General features: G+C 41.9%; 1 protein-coding gene across 1 annotated transcript in view; it reads left to right on the forward strand.

Annotated features, from left to right (window-relative positions):
* The window catches only part of LOC306935523 (hemopexin-like), a gene marked incomplete at its 5' end in the record, with an annotated part of 52,176 nt that overhangs the window by 22,918 nt on the left and 1,871 nt on the right, over positions 1 to 27,387 (forward strand). Inside the window, 11 exons of the mRNA XM_079518624.1 lie at positions 6,372 to 6,563; positions 7,674 to 7,831; positions 11,365 to 11,518; positions 14,909 to 15,121; positions 18,298 to 18,310; positions 18,718 to 18,730; positions 19,189 to 19,276; positions 19,944 to 20,039; positions 24,451 to 24,567; positions 25,367 to 25,500; positions 26,541 to 26,691. Of these exons, the coding sequence (XP_079374750.1) occupies positions 6,372 to 6,563; positions 7,674 to 7,831; positions 11,365 to 11,518; positions 14,909 to 15,121; positions 18,298 to 18,310; positions 18,718 to 18,730; positions 19,189 to 19,276; positions 19,944 to 20,039; positions 24,451 to 24,567; positions 25,367 to 25,500; positions 26,541 to 26,691 (1,329 nt within the window). The remainder of the gene's footprint in view (positions 1 to 6,371; positions 6,564 to 7,673; positions 7,832 to 11,364; positions 11,519 to 14,908; positions 15,122 to 18,297; positions 18,311 to 18,717; positions 18,731 to 19,188; positions 19,277 to 19,943; positions 20,040 to 24,450; positions 24,568 to 25,366; positions 25,501 to 26,540; positions 26,692 to 27,387) is intronic.

A 27,387-nucleotide genomic window follows, 5' to 3' on the forward strand; every position in this document is an offset into this window, starting at 1 on the left:
TGTGCCTGGCCGTGGCCGGCCTCTGCTCTGCTGCCCCATCGTAAGTGCACAGTATATACTGCCACATTCTATTTGATCTTATATGTTCTGTAATCATTTATTAGATATTTGTCATTGTATTTAACCCCATTTAGAAACCTGAGGATGATTCTATAAATGCCTTCTAAATCCTGACAGTTTTCTGGAAAAATGTTTCTGTATCAGTGGTTCTCAAACTGTTTCATGTCAAGGACCCCCAAAAATACCTGTATTATTTATACGTAATATGTATTTGGCCGCCAACCCCCATCTGAAAAAATTTTGTTCCAGCTGGGACCTCCCCCCCAGAAGCAAAGATTTGAGTTAAAAACGTTCGCTCTGAAAGAATATATATATTCAAAGATGTGTGCCACATTTTCACGATTTTTCAAAAACAGCAGATCTACAAGCTCGTAGCGCGGCACTCGGTGCCGCGCTATGAGCTTGTAGATCTGCTATTTTTCAACATAGCTATAATGCTTGAAACACCAAAAGGGGTTCCCTCCCTGAATGGGTTACTTTTTCGTTGTATTTAAATGTCCTTACAGTCCTTTTATATGATAATAATAAAACTTTATTTGTATAGCACCTTTCATGACATGAAATGCAGCTCAAAGTGCTTTACAGAGCAATGGAAAAAAGAAAAGAAAAGCAAGGCATAAACATAGAAATCACACCTGTGTGAACTGAGTGGTGTAAGGTCTTATATAGCCTGTCTGACGTAATGAAATCATGTCTGACGTAATGAAATCACACCCGGGTGAACAGGGTGAACATAGCAACCATGCTCATTTTTTCTGCACAAACAAAGCGAGTTGTAGGAGTGGTTTACACCACTCAAAAAAAGTAGTAATGCAATACAGTGAGGACATGAATAACAAAAAAATTAAAAGATCAATTAAAAGCAAGAGTGTAGAAGTGAGTCTTGAGCTGCGCTTTAAAAATGTCTACAGAGGATGTGTTGCTTGTGCATTTTCGTCCTATGCTTTTAGTGTTTTGAGTAGAGCAGTGGTTCTCCATTTGGGGGCCGCATGCAGGGGTCCTTGAGGGGGTTTGCGGGGGTCCCCAGATAAATGAGTGATAGTTCACCTTCACCATGAATGCACAAGTAATAAATACCACTAAAAAATCTACAAGAATTGCTATTTAGATCCGATTTTCTCAGTTATCTCTATATATCTACAGTATAGGCTACATATGGACTAAATGAAAGATCATCAGCCCAAATCATGTCTAAGTTCAATACAAATGTTGGCGCCCCAGAGATAAAATGAAAGATCATCAGCCCAAATCATGTCTAAGTTCAATACAAATGTTGGAGCCCCAGAGATAAAATGAAAGGTCATCAGCCCAAATCACGTCTAAGTTCAATACAAATGTTGGCGCCCCAGAGATAAAATGAAAGATCATCAGCCCAAATCACGTCTAAGTTCAATACAAATGTTGGCGCCCCAGAGATAAAATGAAAGATCATCAGCCCAAATCACGTCTAAGTTCAATACAAATGTTGGAGCCCCAGAGATAAAATGAAAGATCATCAGCCCAAATCATGTCTAAGTTCAATACAAATGTTGGAGCCCCAGAGATAAAATATATATGTGGCTTCATTACATTGGGTGATGTGGGACTACAGTGCAGTGTTGATTTCGTCGACTAAAACTAAGACGGAAAATGTTCGTCGACTAGCTTTTTCCAATGACGAAAACTAAATTAAAACTAAATAAAAACTAAGCTATGATGACTAAAACTAATACTAAATATACTGACAGTTTCGTCAACAAATAAAAACTAGACTAAAATGTCAGGAAGGGACTAGTGGACAAGAGATCCAGTATAAGTCATTTTACACTCGGTTGCATGCTGAATATAGCCGATCTACAAGCTCACAACGCCTCGCGCTGCAACACGCTGTGGGCTTGTAGATCGGCTATTTTCAGCTAGTGTAAAAACAGTCACTACGACGGCATCAAGGCCCGTCAAAACACATATTGTTCGACTAAATCAACTGTAGATTTAGTCGACTAAAATATTATGATATTTAGTCGACTAAAACTAGACTAACACTAAAACATTCCACGTGACTAAAATGTGACTAAAACTAAATGAAAACTATTTAAGAGACTATTGACTAAAATCAAAATTTGCTGCCAAAAACAACACTGTACAGTATATGGTCCACTAATATTTCCTTCTACACCAAACCAAAAATACTAGATCAGGACGTTTTTGACTTGAGAGCTACTTTCAAAATGACCAGCCCAACAAGATCTACCCACCTGAAAAAATATATTATCCCATTGCTGGAAATAGTTTAAAAATCTACCAGAGGGGTCTTTAGAATAGCTGCGCTGGCGTTATAAGACAAATGCACTTGGAATGAGAAAAGAAAAATAGTGGGGGAAATGGAATTGGTAGGTTTCTTTTTGTATATGACTTTGGAATGCTACTGACGTTTGTGTGTGAACATTCTTTTTTTGGGCTTTCGCCTTTATTTTATTTACAGAGAGTATAGGCTGGCAGGAAATGGGGAGAGAGATGGGGGGGAAGACATGCAGTAAGGGCTGTCGGGATCAGGAGTCGAACCCGCGGCACACTGCTAGACTGGATTACCAGCCAAGGTGCCTGGACCACTGAGCCATGGCCCAGGCCTGTGTGTGAACATTCTTGAAAAGAAAGTAGGCCTATAGGCATATCGCATTGTGGATTTGAGCTGACAGGATGTCAATCAATCAAGTCACTTTAATTTATATATATATATATATATATATATATATATTTAAGGGACCAAGAAGTCACACTTATTGTTTGTGTGTGTTTTTTTTGAGTGGTGCAACCACTCCCTTACGGAGCTGTGTGTGTGTGGGTGTGCATTGGCGTGGGTGTGCATGGCTGTTTTTCACCACCTGTGTGCAACCTAACTCACACACAAACACACACGCACATATTAACTGTATATGGTGATTTCGGGTGTGCCAGTACAGTGACAGTACAGTACAGTAGAAGGTACAGTAGAGGGACCCCCACACGGTTTCTCAACCGTTTCGGACGCGGGGCGGCTCGTCGGAATCGGGCTGGCACCCTGGGTGCGTTCCTGTGAGTCAGTACAGTGACAGTACAGTACAGTAGAGGGTACCTCTGTCATTTCTCAACCGTTTCGGACGCGGGGCGGCTCGCCGGAATCGGGCCGGCACCCTGGGTGCATTCCTGTGGGTCTGGAACTGTAGGTGTACTGTCCAAAAACGTATTTTGCACAAAGCGGCCTCCTGGTGGCGCTATAACAGGCCGTTCTGGAAATTCTGGGGCAGAGGTTCATCGTTGGCATCCAGGGAGTGTGTGTGCAAAATTTGACATCGACCGGGTTAACGGTGCCAGAGATTAGCTGTTCATATAGCACTCAATTGAAAATGCTAACTTTGAACATGCATAGCTCATGAACCGTTTGACCGTTGGCAATGACACTTTGATACACATATGTGTCTCCTCATGCCGAACAACTTTCGTGCAGCGTCATATGCTTATGACATTTTACAGTATGGTAGAGGGTCATGCCAAATAGCACTGAAAGCAGTCTTACTCCAATTGGCCAAAGGGGGGCGCTATAGCATTTATTTTTTAAATGAAACCTTTGAACAGGCATATTTCATGCTTTGTTTGGCCAGAATTCATGGCACTTGTTTCCAGATGTTCCTTGACTCATGGGGAACACATCTGTCACTTTGACAAGTAAGCTCCGCCCTCAGATTTCCGCCATTTTGAGCAGTTTGAAAAATACTTTATACTGATTTTATGCCTGGATTTTTGAGCAATTTGCGTGAAACGTCCTACACACAATCTATATGGACCATTAACTGAAATCCCAGTTGAAGAGAAGTTTGTACGTGAAAACATTTACAGCAAACACTACACTGCTGTAGTAATGGATAGACATCCCCAAACCCAAAACTGATGTTACTGTTTAGTCAATTAACTGACTGTGTCTGCATAGCTCATGCAGTTGGTAGAGCTCTTGTCATGTCATGTCATGTCATGTCATGTCATGTCATGTCATGTCATGTCATGTCATGTCATGTCATGTCATGTCATGTCATGTCACAGTTGGAGGCCATCGATATTGTCCTTTTCTTTTTGCTGAGGTTTGCGTGATCTGCGCAAAAGGACAGTTAACCCATTTTGGGCGGGAACCCCTTTTGGTGTTTTAAACATTATGTTATAATTTAGCTATTGAAAAATAGCAGATCTACAAGCTCATAGCGCGCCACCGAGTGGCGCGCTACGAGCTTGTAGGTCTGCTATTTTTGAAAAATCGTGAAAGTATTTATTTCAGAAAACTGGAGGATTTAGAAGGATTTTTTTTAAATTTTGAGGTCAGGCCTAAATGGGTCAAATGATAAGGGACAATATCGGTGGCACCCAACTGTAGCTAGACACACACAGGTTATTTTTCTCAATTCCTCTCAATTGACGGTCTTGGACAATCTGCCCGATACCGACAGTGACAATGTGCAGAGAATAGATACGCCGTGAATTCTGGTCCTGTGTTTGTTCGTGACAGTTCACTGATCACTAGTTCCTTGATCTAAAGTCAGCTGAGCATGAGTGATTTTTAACAGCAGTGATTATTTTGGGGATTCTCAAGCATTCTTATGACAACAAAGACCCCCAAAATGATATTTGGCCAGCGGATCACCCACTTGAAGCTATTCTTGTGCCAGGACCCCCGTAAGAAAAGATTTGTGTTGTTAAAAAGTATAAACGTAAGGTTAAAGTGTTTAACCCATAGGCCTGACGTCGAAATAAAAAAAAAAGTCTTCTAAATCATGACAGTTTTCTGAAATACTTGTAAAATACATACTACTACTACTACTACTTACTACTTACTACTTACTACTTACTTAATGTAATTGGCCGCCGACCCCCATCTGAAAATGTGTTGTTTCAGGGACCCCCCCAGAAGCAAAGATTTGAGTTAAAAACGTTCGCTCTGAAAGAATATATATTCAAAGATTTGCACCACATTTTCACGATTTTTCAAAAATAGCAGACCTACAAGCTCATATAGTGCGGCACTCTGTGCCGCACTATATGAGCTTGCAGATCTGCTATTTTTCAATAGCTAAAGTATAACATAATTCTTAAAACACCAAAAGGGGTTCCCGTTCAGAATGGGACTGACTGTAATGCAATTTTGCTGGGGACCCCCTGGAACCCCTTCAAGGACCCCTGGGGGTCCCCGCGGACCCTACTTTGAGAACCGCCAACCTAAATTCTCTTATGAATTATGGTTTGACCGTTTCTAGAACTCCACAAGAGACTTGCTTTATTAAAGGCCAAAATGCAACGTTTCGACCCTCTATAGAGTGTCGCAGTCCCGCCCCCTTTCACGACGACGCCAGGCCCAGGAAATAATTCCCAATGCATTTTTCCCATAGACATTTCAAAAAGTATTTATTTAAAGACCTTTTAAGCGTCGTACAAAGCCAACTCGAGTTGTGACAAATCATGACAACAAACACAATATTTTGGACCAAACAAATAATTACAAAGAAGAAAAACAACAACAAAAGTGTCTTCTTTTTAATTATTTATTTCCCCAAATGTCTTTGGGGAAAATGAACGGGGAATCATTTCCTGGGCCCTGGTAGGGGGCGGGACTGCGACGCTCTATGGTCTTCATCAGGCAAAATGTTTTAACAGAAAACAAGACAAATATACAAAAAAGCATTGATTAATGATCATGCCTGACGCCTGGTATTGCGAAGGAGCACAGCATAACAATGCTTTAGTTTTGAATGTATTTTGAGACACTGCCGACGAGGAAAGTCTCAAAATAAATATAAGCTTTACTGATGCTTATTTTTATATACCGTAAGGAAGGCCAGCACACACAGCCCACATGTTTATCAATGCTGAATCATTATTTTGTTTTTTTCATTTAATCTTTAGGAATCTGGATGTCACGCTGGCAGGTAAACACTCTATTATTATACTGCCCATAACACATCACCAAGAGGAGATTCCATTAAGATAGGACACTTTCCTGATTATATTTACATGGACAAACATCATTTTGAACCATGCACTACTGTCGTAAACAGGGAATTTAGGCCTGACGTAAAAAAAATCACACCCGTGTGAACTGAGTGGTGCAAAATTGTATGATATTTAGTCGACTAAAACTAGACTAACACTAAAAAATTCCAGGTGACTAAAATGTGACTAAAAGTAAATGAAAACTTTTGAAGAGACTGACTAAAACTATAGAATAAAAACAATGCTACCAAAAACAACACTGACTCCATCTATATAAAGCGCTACTTGTAAGCCTCTCTGACAGTGATGGCTGTTTGACTCAGATCACCACGACGGAGGTCACGAGCACACCCACGGAGGTCACCACCACGACGGAGGTCACGGCGGCGCCCATGTTCAAGGTCATGTTCATCGCCACGACGACCATGACCACGTGGCTCGCATCGATCGCTGCGAGGGCATCGAGTTCGACGCCATTGCCCCAGATGCCCAAGGAATCACCTACTTCTTCAAAGGTATATATATATAAAACTAAAACTAAAAAAGAAATGTTCCAAACGATGTTGAAAAAAAAGTAAATAGCTGGCTATTTTTGAAATATGGCTCAAGTTGTCCATTCATAATGATGTTTTGTAAGTTTGGATCCCATGGAGAGACCAATTTTTCAGTTTGGTTTTGAGTTAAAAAAACCCAAAAAAGGTTGGAAAAGCCTGATTTATGAAGACAAGTCACGGTCAGTTCAACTTGTCAAAATGATTCCCGAGCGAGCGTGGCACGGCTGCAGCTCATCGCTCCTCGGCGGTGACTCACCACCGCTCCAAGAGATGGGTCAAATGTGGAGAAATAACGGTGACCAAGAACTGCTTTAGTTTTTATTCTTGCATGGTGAATAATAGACACCAAGAACTGCTTTAGTTTTTATTCTTGCATAGTGAATAATAGACACCAAGAACTGCTTTAGTTTTTATTCTTGCATGGTGAATAATAGACACCAAGAACTGCTTTAGTTTTTATTCTTGCATGGTGAATAATAGACACCAAGAACTGCTTTAGTTTTTATTCTTGCATGGTGAATAATAGACACCAAGAACTGCTTTAGTTTTTATTCTTGCATAGTGAATAATAGACACCAAGAACTGCTTTAGTTTTTATCCCATTTTGACCTGAGGACGATTCTACAAATGCCTTCTAAATCCTGACAGTTTTCTTGAAAAACGCTATGTTTCTATGTCAGTGGTTCTCAAACTATTTCATGTCAAGGACCCCCAGAATTATCTGTATTTGGCCGCCGACCCCCATCTCAAAATATGTTCTGTTCTCTGAAAGAATATATATTCAATGATTTGTGCCACATTTTCTGGATTTTTCAAAAAATAGCAGATCTACAAGCTCTATGAGCTTGTAGATTTTGTACACATTTTGAACTTGTGAAATGGGACATTCTGCAATGAGTACTTTTACATTTTGTACATTAAGTACATTTTGATGCCGATACTTTTGTACTTTTACTCAAGTACATTTTCAATTCCGTACTTTTACTTGTAACAAAGTACTTCTAAATTACAGTATTGGTACTTTTACTTAAGTAAAACAATTGAGTACTTTTTCCACCACTGTCTTAAAAGGTGACCACATGTGGAGGGGCTTCGACGGACCTTCGGAGTGGATCAATGGCTCCTACAAGGAGCTGGAGGAACATCATGCTCATTTGGGTCACATCGACGCTGCCGTGTGTCTGCACCACAACGATGACAAGGAACACAAACATGTCTACTTCTTCCTGGTAGGACCATCTCCTCTTTAACACCCTGTTTTTGGTGTTTTTATTTTCCCATGGAAGCAGGGACGTGCGGAGATGTGTTAGAGAGGCAGGGGCTGAAATCCCGTAAGAGGGCACTTTTTGGACAAAGAAAATAGCTGATCTAGAAGCTTGTAGATCAGCTAATTTCGGGGGGTGCAACCCAGCACTCTTTATCTACTGGAGATGCGGTTGTACGACATTGATTTCGAAACAAATTTGTTTAGCGCAAAATTCTATACGTTCCAAGTTCAGGAGACTTCGGAAAAGAAGCAATTGTCCTGAATGCTGCCTTCCGGGCATGGCATGGAAAGGAGGGGCATGTGCATTTCTTTCACCATGTAGTAAATGCTGCATTCGTGGTCTGGAGAGGTCAGTTGTTTTACAGACGGGTAAAAGGGGCAGGGGCTGAAGCCCCCTTTGATGTCTATGTGTGCACGTCCCTGCAAGGAAGGCTGACTGGGCCGCAAAACTATTATGCTTTTCCAAACAATGTCCCGATCTACATGCGGGCCCTGTATAGAGCGTCGCAGTCCCGCCCCCTACCATGGACCAGGAAATGAATCCCAATGCATTTTTCCCATAGACATTTCAAAAAGTATTTATTTAAAGACGGTTACGCCACGGACAAAGCCAACTCGAGTCGTGACAACTCATGACAACACAAACAATATTTTGGACCAAACAAATAATTACAAAGAAGAAAAACAACAAAAAAAGTGTTGTAACCTGCCGTTTTTTTCTTCTTTCTAATTATTTTTTCGGCAACAAAAATTGTGTTTGTTGTCATGATTTGTCACGACTCGAGTTGGCTTTGTCCGCGGCGTCAACGTCTTTAAATAAATACTATGAGGAAAATGAACGGAGAATCATTTCCTGGTCCATGGTAGGGGGCGGGACTTCCCTATTCTGGGACACAGTGTTGTATTGGGCAGTAACACATATTACTGCAATATTATTACTTTGCCCATGGCGAGTAAGGTAGTACTTGACCAAAAACAGTACATATTACTATGTAAAGAAAATAGTACATTAAGGCCAAAAGAGATTGCTGCATTATTTTATAGCCTTTTTGGCTGATTGGTGACTCTTATTATTATTCCCCCCCCAAAAAAAACAGTTCTAAAAGGAGCTGGCTAAACAGATTGTGTTTTTGTACATCTCTTTTTGTTTTGCGGGTAATATAATATTTCTTATACCTTTTTAAGGATGTACTTTCCTGATTGTAATTTAACTGTGATTGTTAGACCTGTGGTTCCCAAAGTGGGGACCGGGGACCCCCAGGGGTCCTTGAGGGAGTAACAGGGGGTCCCCCAGCTAAATGATAGGGTCCATTTGGTTCCATTTGTACACTCTCAGAGTTAAATTAACATTGATTTTACAATATAAATTGATTGAGATTAATGAAATGAAATGAAATGATTACTATATTTACCCAGGGTATCTGGGCTAAGCTCAAGAACTTGTTTCCAGCCAGGCCCTGCTCATAGAACATTTCATCGTAGTGGTTCAATGCCTTGTTCAAGGGCACTTCAGCTGTGGTAATTTTAACGTGTCGGACCACTGATTCGAACTGGCGACCTTCCGGTATCAAGACCGCTCCGCAATCCGTTCGGCCACCGCTGCCACATAATGCATGTCAAACTGGGGGTCCTTGGTGTGCGCTCCTACCTTCCTGTTTGTTTGGAAACTGGGGGTCCTTGAAATCAAACGGGTTGAGAATCACTGCTAGAGCCGTAACAATGTTCTCTTATGGGGGGGTGACGGGGTCCCTGGCATATCTCTTCAAATGGGGGTCCACGGGGCTAATGCGTGTGAATTTTGGGGTCCTTGACATGAAAAAGTTTGGGAACCACTGTGTTAGACAGCATAGCAGATAAAGGGCTCCATTTTCGTCCCCGCTAAACCCCTTATCCCTAAACTTCTTTGCCTTTTTTTTACTATTTTGAAATACATTTTTGAATAGTTCAACGTTACTATAGCCAATCTACATTGACACGTGAGCTTGTAGACTGGCCATTTTTTTTTAGGGATAAGGGTTTTAGAGGTGACGAAAATGGAGCCCAAAGTTTGCTGCTGCCCCCTCCTGCCTGTAACCTGACTCCGCCAGATGGGGCAGCAGAGAGTACACTGGGAGGGGGGAACCCAGTGTACTCTCTGCTGCCCCATCTGGCGGAGTCAGGTTATCCTGCCTGTGCTGCTCTCTAGAACAGGGGTTCTCAACCCGTGGGTCGCGACCCCTCGGGGGGTTGCCAAATTATTTTAGGGGGTCCCCAAATTATTTTCAAAAAAAGTTTAAAAAAAAAAAAAAAGTAAAAAAAAAAAAAAAAAAATCACGATTTTTCAAAAATAGCAGACCTACAAGCTCATAGCGCGCCACTCGGTGGCGCGCTATGAGCTTGTAGATCTGCTATTTTTAAATAGCTAAATTATAACAATGCTTAAAACACCAAAAGGGGTTCCCGCCCAAAATGGTTTAAGGTTATTGTAGCAGTCAATTTATATTGGGGGTCGGGAGGGGGCGGGGCGGGGGTCCCGAGACGTTGCCAAAGCATTTCCGGGGGTCCCCGGCCAAAAACGTTGAGAACCCCTGCTCTAGAACAGGGATGTGCATGGAGGGTGTTAGAGAGGCAGGGGCTACAATCCTGTAAGACGGCATGCACGCTTGGACAAAAATAGCGAAAATAGCAGATCTACAAGCTCACAACTTGTAGTTGAGAGCTTCTAGATCAGCTATTTTTGGGGCGCAACCCAGCACTCTTTAGCTAGTTGAGATGCGGTGTACGACATGGAATTCTAAACAAATTTGTTCAACGATGTCTCCAAGTTCAGGAGACATCGGGGGAAAAAAGCAATTCTCCTGAATGCTGCCTTCCAGCATGGCATGGAAAGGAGTGGCATTTGGGCCTGGGGCCGTGGCTCAGCGGTCCAGGCACCTTGGCTGGTAATCCAGTCTGACAGTGTGCCGCGGGTTCGACTCCCAATCCCGACAGCCCTCATTGCATGTCACCCCCCCCCCATCCCTCTCCCCATCTCCAGCTATCCCTCTATAAAAAATATATATAAAATAAAGGCTAAACAAATTGCTGCCCTATGCGCCAGCCGGCGTAATGGGGATAAGTAAAGTAAGTAAGAAAGCCACAAAAAAAAAAGGAAAGGAGTGGCATTTGAATTTCTTGCGCCATAGTAAATCGTGGCAGCGGTGGCCGAACGGATTGCGGAGCGGTCTTGATACCGGAAGGTCGCCAGTTCGAATCAGCGGTCCGACACGTTAAAAATGACCACCGCTGAAGTGCCCTTGAGCAAGGCATTGAACCACTACCATGAAATGTTCTATGAGCAGGGCCTGGCTGGAAACAAGTTCTTGAGCTTAGCCCAGATACCCTGGGTAAATATAGTAGCTTTGCTTTGCTTTGGTCTGGAATAAAGGGCACTTGTTTTACAGACGGGTAAAAGGGGCAGGGGCTGAAGCCCGCCTTTGATGTCTATGTGTGCACGTCCCTGACTGCTCTCTCTAGAATGACAAGGTGTTCAGCTACCATGACCACACGCTGGAGGAGGGATTCCCCAAGGACATCTCGGAGGCCTTCCCTGGAGTCCCCAGCCACGTCGACGCTGCTGTGGAGTGTCCCAAAGGAGAGTGCGTCCGCGACTCCGTTATCTTCTTCAAAGGTATATAAATGACACGGATATATATATAGAACAGATTTTATTATTCTGTCCATAAACTGTTTTATAGAAGCATTGCAGTGCATACTATATGCTCGGTCAGATCCTTTTTTAAAACCCATTTTGACCTGAGATCAGATTCTAAAAATGTCTTCTACATCCTGACAGTTTTCTGAAAAAGCTATGTTTCTATGTCAGTCGATTTTTCAAAAATAGCTAAAGCATAACATAATGCTCACACCAAAAGGGGTTCCCACCCAAAATGGGTTAAAGCTGCAAACGGTAACCTTTGGTCTAAGAGACTCTAGAGTCTAGAGCAGGGGTTGGCCACATTGACATATTACTCTCGTAGCAAAAAATAGCCGATCTACAAGCTCAAAACGCGTCGCAGTGTGACTGAAGTTGAACGGAGCCTGGACAGGCCTTATTTACAATATGAATCCAAACCGGGCCACTGGAGAGCTCCAAATCGCCGGCTCTGTGCCGTCAAAGAAACGTTGTTTTGACCAAAATGCCATCTGGGACAAGGAATAGGAGATACAGGCGATTGAAAGAAACAGATAAAATGGATTATTATGGCGACGACGATTTAAGATGGGCGATCCAGTGCTGTGCTAACAACATAGCTAGCTAACCGGCTAACGTAAGTGGCATTATGGCTCGATCGAATGCACTATAAAAGCGCAATTGCCATTAATCAACGGCAATGGCGGTGAGCGTTGTATCAAAAAATAGGCTTCAATTGACCTACATCTACGGCAATGGCGCTGAAATAATTAACTTGTGGGCCACATTAAGTGATGGTGCCGCATGTGTGCTGTAGATCAGGGGTTCTCAACGTTTTTGGCCGGGGACCCCCGGAAATGCTTTGGCAATGTCTCGGGACCCCCGCCCCGCCCCCTCCCGACCCCCAATATAAATTGACTGCTACAATAACCTTAAACCATTTTGGGCGGGAACCCCTTTTGGTGTTTTAAGCATTGTTATAATTTAGCTATTGAAAAATAGCAGATCTACAAGCTCATAGCGCGCCACCGAGTGGCGCGCTACGAGCTTGTAGGTCTGCTATTTTTGAAAAATCGAGAAAATAAAAAATGATGATTTTTTTTTATTTTTTTTTTATTTTAATTTTATTTTAAATAATTTGGCGACCCCCCCGAGGGGTCGCGACCCACGGGTTGAGAACCCCTGCTGTAGATCAGTGGTTCCCAAACTGTGGTGCGCGCACCCCTTGTGGTGCGCGAACGCCCTCTTAGGGGGTGCGTGAAATGAAAAGGGTAATGGCGGTTTTATGGCGTTATTTAACACAAACGTCAAAATCTGGTAAACCACTGTTGTAAGGAGATGTATAGAGCAGCTGCGGGAGTATACAGCAGATGCATGTCTCTCAGTGCAGTGACATTCTGTGATTATTTGCCAAAGTCATATTAAAGATAATTTTCGGCCAAATACAAAAAGACTTAGTGATGGTCAGAAGGTAACAGGGGGTGCACGGCCAAAAAGGTTTGGGGACCGCTGCTCTAGAGCAGGGGTTCTCAACCCGTGGGTCGCGACCCCTCGGGGGCCCCCGAGACATTGCCAAAGCATTTCCGGGGGTCCCCGGCCAAAAACGTTGAGAACCCCTGCTCTAGAGGGGTACAGCAGACCTGTGAGAGCCCCCGTCAACTGAAGTATATGGGGTTTAAAGGACCACTTCACCACTTTTCAACCTATCTTCATAGGTCCTCACTAATAATCATGATAAAATGGCACGATTTGTTTCTACTCAGTCTGTGTCTCATAGGAGGGCTGTGGGCAGTTTAGAAACTGTCCTCCAGTGACATCATCATTTGGCAGATTATTTTTTAAACAAGATTTCTTTACAAAAATGTTTAGATTGACATTATCGTGAGAACGATGGCTTCCATTTTCGCATTGCAACTTTTCAGGACTAGAAAGCCTGCAGTTTCTATTAGCTTGTATTCCCCATCGATGATGTCACTGGAGGACGGTTTCTGAACTGCCTACAGCCCTCCTATGAGACACAGACCGAGTAGAAAAACATTGCGCCATTTTTTCATGATTATTAGTGAGGACCTATTATCAGATTGATTCAGTGTGTAAGAAAACAAAGCAAAGAATCTACTTTCTTCGCCTTCGGTGCTAGTAGACGGATTCTTCTTTTGTTTTTCACTTCTGTTATTATGAGTGTTCTTCAGTACTGTAGTACCACCTGGTATGGATGTTTGTCTGCAGCCCTAAAGTCACAAATGCTGCAACAACTGAACATTTGTTCAAAGATTGTTGGACAACAACTTCAGAAACTTTATACATCCACGTATGATAACAGCATCCTAAGGTTAGCAAGGAATATCACCTCTAATACTAAGCATGTGTTGTATGGAGAATATAGGTTGCTACCTTCAGGAAGGAGACATGGTGTACCAGCATACAATAAGGTCAGACTAAAGAGGTCCTTTGTCCACCAGTCGACCTTGAGGCTTAATCAGGAGTCGTAGTAGCCACAGGATAATCTAAGCGGTGGATATTGCTCTTGTCTTCATGTCTTTATGTATGTAAATTGTCTTGTTCTTTGTGTTATGTCAAATGTGTGTACGTATATGTGTTCTGCATACTTGGCTGCTGTGTCGCAAGACAAATTTCAGTGTGAACTGACAATAAATCATATCATGAAGATAGGTTGAAAAGTGGTGAAGTGGTTGAAAAAGCCATTGCAATCTGACAGACACAGTCAGCAACTCAAACAGAGCACATTTCCCGTCAAAGTGATTCAATCAACTTTAAAGCTATATGTTTGTGCGCATTTGTTTGAGTGGTGCAAACCACTCCAACAACTGGCTTCGTTAGTACCCGTGTGTGTTTGTGCCCGTACGGGTGAGAATGGTTGCTATGGTTAGTATGTGACGTCACATTGATTGATTGATTGATTGAAAAATGTATTAACAGTTTGCAGAATTACAGTACATTTCAAGCACAAACTCAATACAAAGGCTGTTAACTGTGAGTGGACGACCCAATTAAGCATTACACTTGTTTCCAATAGGGTCCACAATGTTCAATTCATCAAAAACATTTAGAGACGTACAAATAGACACTTCTATATAGACAAAGGACAGAACAGGAATTCATCATGAAGGAGGTAAAAAGGGAAAAGAAACATATACAGTGAGGGGAAAAAAAGGGGTGGGCGGTGGGGGGGATTCACGTTCAGCTCCGTTAATTTGTTTGTTTTCCTTGGATGAGCTGCGTTGGGTCCCCAAGTCGGCTCCGTGGCCGTACCTTGAGTTGGCTGTGTGGCTTCCTGATGCCTTCCTGGTTCTAATGTACAGTAACTATAACAATAAATGTGTAGTTGCACCACTCAGTTCACAAAGGTGTGATTTTATCTTCCAGGCTGTCGTGTGTTCCACTTTGACACCCACACAAAGAAGGTAAAGAGCAAACACTGGGCTCACTTGTCCAACTGCACCTCCGCCCTGCGCTGGCAGAGCCACTACTACTGCTTCCACGGACACCAGTTCACAAAGTTCCATCCCGTCACTGGCTCCGTGGCCGGCGTCTACCCGAAAGACGCACGCGACTACTTCATGAAGTGCCCCAACTTTGGTGAGTGTTATGATGTCGATTCTCTCACACACACGGGGGGGAATAAGACACACTCCAGGAGATGTGACCCTCAGTGGGAGGCAGACTTTGGTTCGACATACCATATTGTAGAAGCCATCCTCACTGTTTTGTATGTCTATTTATTATTATTATTATTATTATCACAATTGTTGTAGCTATTTGGCATTATTGGGCATTGGTTTGGTGGGTTGTAATTGAATTATTGTTTGGATAACAGGGGCACGCCTCCCCAGGCCTAATTGCTTGACAGAGGGTATAAGTAGGCCTGGGTGATTGGGGAGCGGCATGCACCTGGTGGACAAACAGTTTTTACCAGATAGACAACACAGAAGAGACAATGCCAGAATGAGCTATTTGTAATGTACTGTCACTGCACTTTAATGGAAGTAAATGCAACCAAAAACGACATTCAATCTGTTGCTTTATTCTGCGTACATCCAAAGTCTCTGGGTGCATCAGTGGGTTTGTTGGCTAAGGTGGAAATATTTGGAACCAACAAAAGAGCCACAACACATATAGTCCGATCGGATTAAGGTTGGTGAGGGGTGCGCTGCTCCATGCTTGCGGTTATGGTTAGGTCAGTGAGGAGCTGGCTATAAACCAGGTAAAATCCAAGTGTTGAGACATTGTTTTTTTGTTTGTTTTTTGTATCCATCGTCCATCAAAACTAGGAGAAAGAAATCATAGCTTGGACAATCTAGACTATTATTTTGCCCACTGCTCCTATAATAGCTAGGATGGGTTAATCACTTTCAACCTGGGCATGTCATTATAAGAATTGTCTTTCCAAAACAATATAATAATAAAAAATCACACTTGTGTGAAGTGAGGGGCGCTCTTATCATCATGCATCATCGACATACATCATCACATTCTGTGCTCAGCTGATCAAAACAAATCACACCCGTGTGAAATGAGGGGCGCTCTTGACATTTCTACATAAGGTAGTCAGTCCGTTATTGGCCAATCGCTCCCACCAACATGTGATTGGTTAGCCGATTTGCTCGTTTACATATGACGTAAGTTTTCCCTTCAAGGTAAGGGGTTTCTTGAACGAGGCATTTTGTGTTAAGTTGTGACCGTGGCCAGAAAGTCACATTAAACTTTTGTATTAATTGCCATTCTATGGGAAAACACAAAAACCATATATATATATATATATATATATATATATATACTGTTTTTAAGTGCGGTTTGTATAGTTATTGTGAACCCACAGACAGTTATTCTGCCCTTGAAGACTACGCCACTTTACTAATTCCAGGAGGTAAAGAACTCCATATAGCACTCTTAAATATACCATATACAAGACACTCAGGTTCGTTTTATACCAGGTAAAGAGCAATGTAAATTTCCACCAGGAATGACTGAAACTGAACAGTTCGGTTTAACCCATTTTGGGCGGGAACCCCTTTTGGTGTTTTAAAACATTATGTTGTAATTTAGCTATTGAAAAATAGCAGATCTACAAGCTCATAGCGAGCTTGTAGGTCTGCTATTTTTGAAAAATCGTGAAAATATTTATTTCAGAAAACTGGAGGATTTAGAAGATTTTGTTTTAATTTTGAGGTCAGGCCTAAAGGTTAACAACCATGTATGAATTGTATTTATCTAATACAAGGGCACTCTATACGGCCAATAAAAATACAATATACCAAAATGCTAAAACCCTATTCTTAAAATCCTATATAAACTAACTAAACCTAAAAAATAACACAAGAACGAAAATAAAAGAAAACAATCAACAACTTCCTTAAAATCTCCTTCAAATCACTTGTGCAAATTGCAATAGCTGTCAAATGGGAATTAGCTCAGATGTGGGTCAATTTTTAAAGTGCTGATCGTCATCCAACTACAGATTACGGAAGTATTTTAGATCATGTATATTTAAATAAATATGAAGATATCATTACAAACATTGAAGTTAGAGACACCTATTACTCATACCATGATTTAGTATTGATATCACTAAAGTAAGATTAAGTAAATTTAAAGCAATGTTATTGAGAGTTTAAAATAAATAATTTTATACTGTATACGTGACAACATTTTATTTTCTCGAATAATTTGTTTTTATCTGATATCCATGACTTATTTTGTTTTGAGAAACTACAAGTGGATCCTGGACACTTCTAAAACAATGGGACTCTATTTCCTTTATAGATAGAAGATTTTACCATACTTCAAAATACTACTTTTTTTCCTTCAAAAGAAGGTACATAGCAAATAGCTAAACCTAATAATTCAATATGTTCTTTCACAGAGAGGATGAGATTTGAAAGTTTGTAGCGGTCTACAGTACTTGCACGCTCTGCTTGCGCACTAGTAGGCCATTTATGGCCTACTTGTGTGCAACCAGCAAGTAGGCACTCGACAGAGTGCAGTTCTAGTTCTAATTATGCGGTCACGCTCGAGCTGTCCTGGCTCCTGCTCGAATGGGTGGCGTGGGAACCGCTGTCAACCCCCGTCTCGCTGCACAATCCTCGGCTCGTCTCTGTCACTCTGAGCCTAGCTAGTTAGGGGGATGTTCAAGAACACAACCATTATACAACACATTTGTCATTCCCGGTCATTATATTCATACATTTTCCAAAGGAAATAAGGAAACTCATATGCAAAAAGAAAAAAAAAGAAAAACAGAGTCCTGACACCCGCCACATTAAGTATATCAGCCGTATCCACTCAGAACTTACATTTTAAACTCAACTACAAAGACTGGAAATGTTTTTCTCAAGTCTGGATACACTGGTGTCTCTTCAAGACACTTGACTCATTAAAACTCTTGTCACACTGTTTACAGTGGTAAGGCTTTTCTCCAGTGTGGAGACGCAGGTGTGCCTTCAGATTACATAACGTACTGAAACTCTTGTCACACAGTTTACAGTGGAAAGGTTTTTCCCCAGTGTGGAGACGCAGGTGTGTCTTCAGATTACATAACTGACTGAAACTCCTGTCACAATGTTTACAGCGCTATGGTTTTTCCCCAGTGTGGATACGCTGGTGATTCTTTAGACTACCTGACTTAGAGAAACTCTTGTCACACTGTTTATAGTGGTATGGTTTTTCCCTATTGTGGATACACTGGTGATTCTTCAGCTCGCCTGAAGCAGTGAAACTCTTGTCACACTGTTTACAGTGGTAAGGCTTTTCTCCAGTGTGGAGACGCAGGTGTGCCTTCAGATTACATAACTGACTGAAACTTCTGTCACACTGTTTACAGTAGTATGGCTTTTCCCCAGTATGGATACGCTGGTGATTCTTTAGATTACCTGAGTTAGAGAAACTCTTGTCACACTGTTTACAGTGGTATGGTTTTTCCCCAGTGTGGATACGCTGGTGATTCTTCAGCTCGCCTGAAGCACTGAAACTATTTTCACACAGTTTACAGTGGAAAGGTTTTTCCCCAGTGTGGAGACGCAGGTGTGTCTTCAGATTAGATAACTGACTGAAACTTCTGTCACACTGTTTACAGTAGTATGGCTTTTCCCCAGTGTGGATACGCTGGTGATTCTTTAGATTACCTGAGATAGAGAAACTCTTGTCACACTGTTTACAGTGGTATGTTTTTTCTCCAGTGTGGAGACGCAGGTGTGCCTTCAGATTACATAACTGACTGAAACTCTTGTCACACAGTTTACAGTGGAAAGGTTTTTCCCCAGTGTGGAGACGCAGGTGTGTCTTCAGACTACATAACTGACTGAAACTCCTGTCACAAAGTATACAGTGGTATGGTTTTTCCCCAGTGTGGATACGCTGGTGTTTCTTCAGATGATCTGAAGCATAGAAACTCTTGTCACACTGTTTACATTGGTAAGGCCTTTCCCCAGTGTGGAGACGCAGGTGTTTCTTCAGATCACATAACTGACTGAAACTCTTGTCACACTGTTGACAATGGTGTGGTTTTTCTCCTGTGAGGATAAGCTGGTGTCTCTTCAAGCCACTTGACATATTGAAACTCTTGTCACACTGTTGAGAGGTGAAGGTATTTCCAGTGTAATTCGGCGGATTGGGTTGATCTGTGTCTCTTTGTTTCTGGCTGGTTACAGAGCAGTGTATTTGGTGACAGGCTGCTGGTTCATTCCTCTGTGTTTGGCAGTAGAGGTCGCTGTGGCTCCTCTTCGTGTGTTCATGGAGGTAGGCACATGGACATGGACATTCAGAACAGGGGACCTGCGTCTGGAAATATTGGGGCTCACTTCTTCCTTCCATCATGAAATGCAGCTAAAAATGGACTGTGAAGGGGATGAGAGTTCTATTCTTCTGTTGGGGTTGGGACGATTATGTCTTTTATACTATGACACACTCTCCCTCTTCGCTCTTGTCTCTCTTCACTCAATCTCGCTGTCTGCCAGGAAGGTCTTAGAGGTCTCGCTGTCTGTCGGGAAGGTCCCAGAGGGCAAATTTCTATACGACACATTGAGATCAATGTGAAAAGTCTGAAGACAAGTTACATCTTATGTAGGCTGACCAGGAGATGAGGTCTGACATCACACACAGCATAAACTGTTGCAGTGCAAGGCTAGAAATGCAGATTTGTGCACGCTGTCCAGTTTTGAGAGAATTGTCTACACTATGACATCCCTATGACATCATCAATAATAATAATAATAATAGCTTGAATTTATATAGCGCCTTTCATGAACTCAAGGGCGCTTTACAAAATGTACCAACAACAATCAACAACTATATGCCATAAGCCTGAGAGAATAAGTGTCTTTTCAAGGCAGCCTTGAAAAGATACTTATTCTCTCAGGCTTATGGCATATTTTTCCACCACTGCCCATTTTGTTCTGCGGTGCAGGTCGTCTGAGCAACCACACAGAGAGAGAACGCTGCAGTCACGTTCCTCTGGACGCCATTGCCATAGATGGCCTGGAGAGGACCGTAGCTTTTAGAGGTGAGTGACTGCACGGTCAAATTGTGTTCATTAATGAATTGCATTTTTATAGCGCTTTTCCAAGTGCTAAAAGCGCTTTACAACGGTTCATTCATTCATATACATTGGGAGGTGAAGCGGCGAACAGTCGACGCCAGCGTCCTCACTTCCCACATTCACACACCGACGGTGGCGAGCTCACACCGACCGACTCATTGGAGGCAGTGTAGGGTTCAGTGTCTTGCCCAAGGACACTTGGACATGTGGACAGGAGGAGGAGCCGGGGTTCGAACCACCGACCCAGGGATCATTGGACGACCTGCTCTACCTCCTGAGCCACAGCCGCCCACACTTTTTTTACATTCAATTTTACAGGTCCAATTTGGTTCCAATTTGGTTCCATTACACTCTCATATAGTTAACCACTTAAACCCCAGGGTCATTTTAAAAAAATTCGCCTGATATTACATACCCAAACTAAATCAGTTATAACTCCATAACTACAAGGCCTAGATGTACAATCTGGTTTTCTATGGATAGTTGACACCTTAAAAAATGTATATCAAGTGGAAGTTTAGTGGTGGCATCCACCAGGACAGAGTGACAGCAGATATAACACAGCAGAAATTATATTTCTTTACCTCCGCCTAAACAAAACTTGGATTTGAATGAGAATAACATCACTATACCATTTACCAGCAGGCCAAGGATGCACCTAATGTGTTCTACAACTTATGAACTGCAGTTCCTACAAATGTGGTGTCTTAGAACTGAAGTACAACAATTATACAGCCAATTTAGACATAGTTGTAATAGACGGACTCTACTCTTAGCCATTTGGATAGCAAATGTGCCCAAAGTGTGCCAAATAGATTTTTTGCCTCAAAACAGGGGATTTTCATGTAAATTCCAATTGATTTCCATTACAGATGGACAATTACACACTCTGAAGCCTTTCCCCTTCATATAAAGTATATAAATTAGTATGTTCTACCATTGTGCACTGCATAAATAGATGAAACGACACAAAATCATACTTTCATCTCCAAATGGAGTACTTTTATTCCAAACTCCATTTGTGCAAAACAAATAAAAATGGTTTGCAATTTCAAACATTGCAAAATTACTGCAAATAACTGAGTCCACCCACTGTTTTTGTGCGCTTTTTATTCCTTTTTTCCCTCCCCAATTTAGTCCTTATGCCAATTGTTTCATACCCTCACACATTTCTGTGTGTTGTCACTGGTGCCAGTGGCTTTGGTACAGCCACTCTAGGGGTGAAACTCTGGTGCCAGTGGCTTTGGTACAGCAACTCTAGGGGTGAAACTCTGGTGCCAGTGGCTTTGGTACAGCAACTCTAGGGGTGAAACTCTGGTGCCAGTGGCTTTGGTACAGCCACTCTAGGGGTGAAACTCTGGTGCCAGTGGCTTTGGTACAGCCACTCTAGGGGTGAAACTCTGGTGCCAGTGGCTTTGGTACAGCCACTCTAGGGGTGAAACTCTGGTGCCAGTGGCTTTGGTACAGCCACTCTAGGGGTGAAACTCTGGTGCCAGTGGCTTTGGTACAGCCACTCTAGGGGTGAAACTCTGGTGCCAGTGGCTTTGGTACAGCCACTCTAGGGGTGAAACTCTGGTTCCAGTGGCTTTGGTACAGCCACTCTAGGGGTGAAACTCTGGTGCCAGTGGCTTTGGTACAGCCACTCTAGGGGTGAAACTCTGGTGCCAGTGGCTTTGGTACAGCCACTCTAGGGGTGAAACTCTGGTTCCAGTGGCTTTGGTACAGCCACTCTAGGGGTGAAACTCTGGTGCCAGTGGCTTTGGTACAGCCACTCTAGGGGTGAAACTCTGGTGCCAGTGGCTTTGGTACAGCCACTCTAGGGGTGAAACTCTGGTGCCAGTGGCTTTGGTACAGCCACTCTAGGGGTGAAACTCTGGTGCCAGTGGCTTTGGTACAGCCACTCTAGGGGTGAAACTCTGGTGCCAGTGGCTTTGGTACAGCCACTCTAGGGGTGAAACTCTGGTGCCAGTGGCTTTGGTACAGCCACTCTAGGGGTGAAACTCTGGTGCCAGTGGCTTTGGTACAGCCACTCTAGGGGTGAAACTCTGGTGCCAGTGGCTTTGGTACAGCCACTCTACTCTCAGCAGCTGACAGGGTTGTGCTGGGTGGTTGTCCGGCTTCCTGAGCAGGAGTCTCTCTCGTCCTTCTCCTCGCCATCAGACTAAGAAAAAATAGATACAAAATAATGACATAAGCATGAAAACAGGGGAAAAAAACAATAACAATGAGCAGTGCTAAACCACATTTTCCTTCTATTTGCTATTATCACTAATGTGTGCTGTAACAACTAACATCTTGAACCACAAACCAATATCAGTACTATCTGTACTGTAACAATCTTTACTGTACTGTACTGGAATGGACTGCACTGTAACAGTCTGTACAGGACAGGACAGGACAGGACAGGACTGCAACAGGCTGTACTGTAACAGTCTTTACTGTACTGTACAATACTGTAACAGGCTTTACTGTACTCTACTGTACAGTACTGTACTGTAACAGTCTTTACTGTACTGTACAATACTTCAACAATCTGTACTGTACTGTACTGTACTGTACTGTACTGTACTGTACTGTACTGTAACAGTCTTTACTGTACTCTACTGTACAGTACTGTACTCTACTGTACAGTACAGTACAGTAACAGTCTTTACTGTACTCAACTGTACAGTACTGTACTCTACTGTACTGTAACATTCTTTACTGCACTGTAACAGTATTTACTGTACTGTACTTTACTGTACTGTAACATCCTTTACTGTACTGTAACATGCTTTACTGTACTTTACTGTACTGTAACAGGCTTTACTGTACTGTAACATGCTTTACTGTACTGTAACATGCTTTACTGTACTGTACTGTAACATGCTTTACTGTACTGTAACATGCTTTACTGTACTGTACTGTAACATGCGTTACTGTACTGTAACATGCGTTACTGTACTGTAACATGCGTTACTGTACTGTAACATGCGTTACTGTACTGTAACATGCTTTACTGTACTGTAACATGCTTTACTGTACTGTAACATGCTTTACTGTACTGTAACATGCTTTACTGTACTGTACTGTAACATGCTTTACTGTACTGTAACATGCTTTACTGTACTGTACTGTAACATGCTTTACTGTACTGTACTGTAACATGCTTTACTGTACTGTAACATGCTTTACTGTACTGTACTGTAACATGCTTTACTGTACTGTAACATGCTTTACTGTACTGTAACAGGCGTTACTGTACTGTAACAGGCTTTACTGTACTGTACTGTACTGTACTGTACTGAACCTGACTGTGTACTGTACTGAACCTGACTGTGTACTGTACTGAACCTGACTGTGTACTGTACTGGAGAACTGGACCTGTCTGTACTGTAACAGGCTTTACTGTACTGCAACAGGCTTTACTGTACTGTACTGAACCTGACTGTGTACTGTACTGAACCTGACTGTGTACTGTACTGGATAACTGGACCTGTCTGTACTGTAACATTCTTTACTGTACTGTAACATTCTTTACTGTACTGCAACATGCGTTACTGTACTGTACTGTACTGTACTGTACTGTACTGTACTGTACTGTACTGTACTGTACTGTACTGTACTGTACTGTACTGTACTGAACCTGACTGTGTGCTGTACTGTAGTTGTCGAATGTTATCAGGTCAGAATCATCATGACTGGCTCTGTTTATTCACAGGCATTTATCTACATGGTCTGTCAAAACGGACGCCATTACAGTTACATTGCCGACAAAATAATAATTATCAACTAAATAATAAATAATTACATTCAATAACTAATTTCATAACTGAAATACTTACACAAAGACTGAAGTGGATCGAGTCCTAAAACATTGTTGAGAGGAACGCTTCGGTTTACTCCAGGCGCAGCGCGTCGCTTCTTGTTGTTGTGCTCAATCAGTGCTGCGTCACAGAGGCTGCGCGTCATGGACCCAGATTGAAATCAGCCTTGGGCCTGTGTGCGCAGTCACCTATCTTGGCCATGCTTGTGGCTATGAGAACATATGACCCACCCTTGGAAAGCTCTAGGCCTATAGAATTGATCCATCACAACCAAACATGACTCAGCCCAAATACCTCGTCGTCCAATGGGATGACAGTGGCAGTAGTCCCACAGCAGTGATTCGACACCACCCACTGTCTATCAGCTTTTTTTTTTCATGTGAAGGCTCAAACTGGAATTCCAAGTATGGAAATGACGCGTAAGGACTTGTATTATAGGAATCAGGACAGTAAAGGGGTCTTTGTGTAGTTTTGGATGGATTACCACGGCCAAAATGGACTACAAATGTCGGAGATCTTTTTTTTTGGGAAACAGAGTTTGCTTACATTTCCGACGCTGGAGAGCACAGTTTACATCATATCAAGACATGGTTGGTCTCATTTGAAAGAGCAGAATGTCCTCTTGCGTTTCAACACCAAGGTTGTTTGGCTAGCGTACTGGGAAGTGATTCTACCCGAGTTTGAATGTTGGTTGTTCTTATATTCCTGGCGTATGCAAATATTGTACACTATTTTTAAAATAATTATAAATTATACTAATGTATGGATGAAAAATACAATGGCAGCTGATTATATATGCTGTAGGTCCCCTGTAAAGTTATCAACATTGAAATTGTAGTTTGATTTAGTCTCTATTGATTTATTGACCTCTGAACAAAGTGTAACTGGCTATGGGAAGCCGGCTTCCCATATGGGGCTTAAGTGGTTAAATGAACACTCAATATTTTATTGCGTTTGGGGGATGATTTGCTCGCAGTCCCGCCCCCGACGACCCGAAAGAGAATTTCCCATTTCATTTTTCCCATAGAGGTTTCAGAAAGTATTTATTTAAAGACATTAAGCCTCGGACAAAGCCAACTCATGACAATAAACACATTTTTTTTGGACCGAACAAATAATTAGAAAGAAGAAAATAAGGGCAGGGTACAACACTTTTTTTGTTGTTTTTCTTCTTTCTAATTATTTGTTCGGCCCAAGAACTTGTGTTTATTATTATGATTTTTTTCACCATCCGAGTTGGCTTTGTCCAAGGCTTTAAATGAATACTTTCTGAAACGTCTATGGGAAAAATGAATGAGAAATTCTCTTCCGGGCTGCTCGTCGTCCTCTGTGAAGGAGAAACCTTCAAATCTGTCTGTCTGTCTGTCTGTCTGTCTGTCTGTCTGTCTGTCTGTCTGTCTGTCTGTCTGTCTGTCTGTCTGTCTGTCTGTCTGTCTGTCTGTCTGTCTGTCTGTCTGTCGGTCGGTCGGTCGGTCTGTCTGTCAGGTGACTACTTCCTACGTGAAAACGCGGCGCACGCAGACGGTTGGCACGCCACCCCCATCGCAGAGTCCTTCAAGGAGGTGAAGAGTGACGCAGACGCAGCCTTCTTTGATGCCGGCCTGTTCTACATCATTAAGGTGAGGTCACCGGGGGGGGGGGGGAGGAATTAATGACAATCCAATGCTTTCACATCATAGTTGGCGCTGAGTTGGAACTACGGAATATGATGATTTGAGTCTGGTAAATGATTATGTGAGCAAAATCACAATACAACTTAACCCATTCTAGGCAGGAGCCCTTTTGGTGTTTCAAGCATTATATTATATACTTTAGCTATTGAAAAATAGCAGATCTACAAGCTCGTAGCGCGGCACTCGATCTGCTATTTTTGAAAAATCGTGAAAATGTGGCGCAAATCTTTGAATATATATTCTTTCAGAGCGGACGTTTTTAACTCAAATGTTTGCTTCTGGGAGGGGAATCCCTGGAACTACATATTTTCAGATGGGGGCCGGCGGCCAAATACAGATAATTCTGGGGGTCCATGACATGAAATAGTTTGAAAACCACTTATATTGAAACATAGGTTTCCAACGTGGTCCTGCTCCTTCCATTGTTCCTCTTGTGCCCCTCTCATCTTCTCTCAATAATGCAGTGTTTCTTAGATTTCAAAGTTAGAAGACTTAATAATTTAAAGGGACCGTGACATTAAAACGTTTTTTTTTATTATTATTATTTTTTTATATATTTTTTTGTAGGTTTTCTGAGCTCAATTGCACCCAAAAAAAAAACCTGAACTTTTAACATTCAGTAGATTTTCTGTCTGGGGTTTTCTGGCGCAAACAAGTGCTCTGATTTTATATTATGACATAATAATTTGCCAGCAGATGTCACTGTTGAAGCCTGTTTGCCTGTTTTCATTGCAGCTCAAAAGGCTTCAGAACACACACTGAATGTTCAAAATTCAGGTTGTGTGGGTGTAATTGAGATCATAAAACCTAAAAGAAAAACGGAGAAAAATAAATAAATAATAATAATAATAATAATTGTAATAATAACAACAACAACAACAACAACAACAACAATAATAAATAAATGAAAATTAACGTCATGAAACCTTTTAAAATCCTTTTCTGTATTCTGTTCTCCTATATATGCACCTCTCTCCGTGAGACAGGAGGACCAGGTGTTTGCATATAAGTCTGCAGGCGAACAGTACGACCTTGTCGAAGGCTACCCCAAAGCCCTGACAGAGGAGCTGGGTGTCCAGGGACCGGTGGACGCCACATTTGTCTGTGGAGAACACTCTGTCCTGCACATTGTGAAAGGTACATGATGGAGTATTGTGTTAGAAGCGCTCAGTGACTAAGTACTTTTACTTAAGTACCTGTACTTAAGTACAATTTTGAGGTATTTGTACTTTACTTGAGTATTTCCAATTTCCAGTACTTTTACTTCTACTCCACTACATCTCGGAGCCAAAATGTGTACTTTTACTCCACTACAATTATTTGAAAACTTGAGTTACTAGTTACTTTGGAGATTTCAATTTTGATTAGAAAACATACATTAACCACTTCAACCCTATACATTTGAAAATACATTTTCAATAGATGAAATGGGACATTCTGCATACTGAATACTTTTACTTTTTGATTTGAAGTACATTTTGATGCCGATACTTTTGTACTTTTACTCAAGTACATTTTAAATTCCGTACTTTTACTTGTAACGGAGTAGTTCTAAATTGCAGTATTGGTACTTTTTCTTAAGTAAAACAATTGAGTATTTTGTCCACCACTGGAAGCCCTCTAACAAAATGTGACTGTAGGCAAATGGATACAGCCATTATGTTCACGGAGTGTATTATCTGCACAATGACGTCGTCTTAATAGTTGCTGTAATTCATACTTTTCTATATTTGAAAAATGCAGTTAAATATAATTAGTATGACTTAATTACTATGCATGGCTGCATTTTATTACCCAGAGCTGCAGAGTCCCGAAGAGTAAAGAATACTATAA

The sequence above is a fragment of the Electrona antarctica genome (assembly GCF_951216825.1).
Source record: "Electrona antarctica genome assembly, chromosome: 13".
NCBI classification, from domain to species: domain Eukaryota; kingdom Metazoa; phylum Chordata; class Actinopteri; order Myctophiformes; family Myctophidae; genus Electrona; species Electrona antarctica.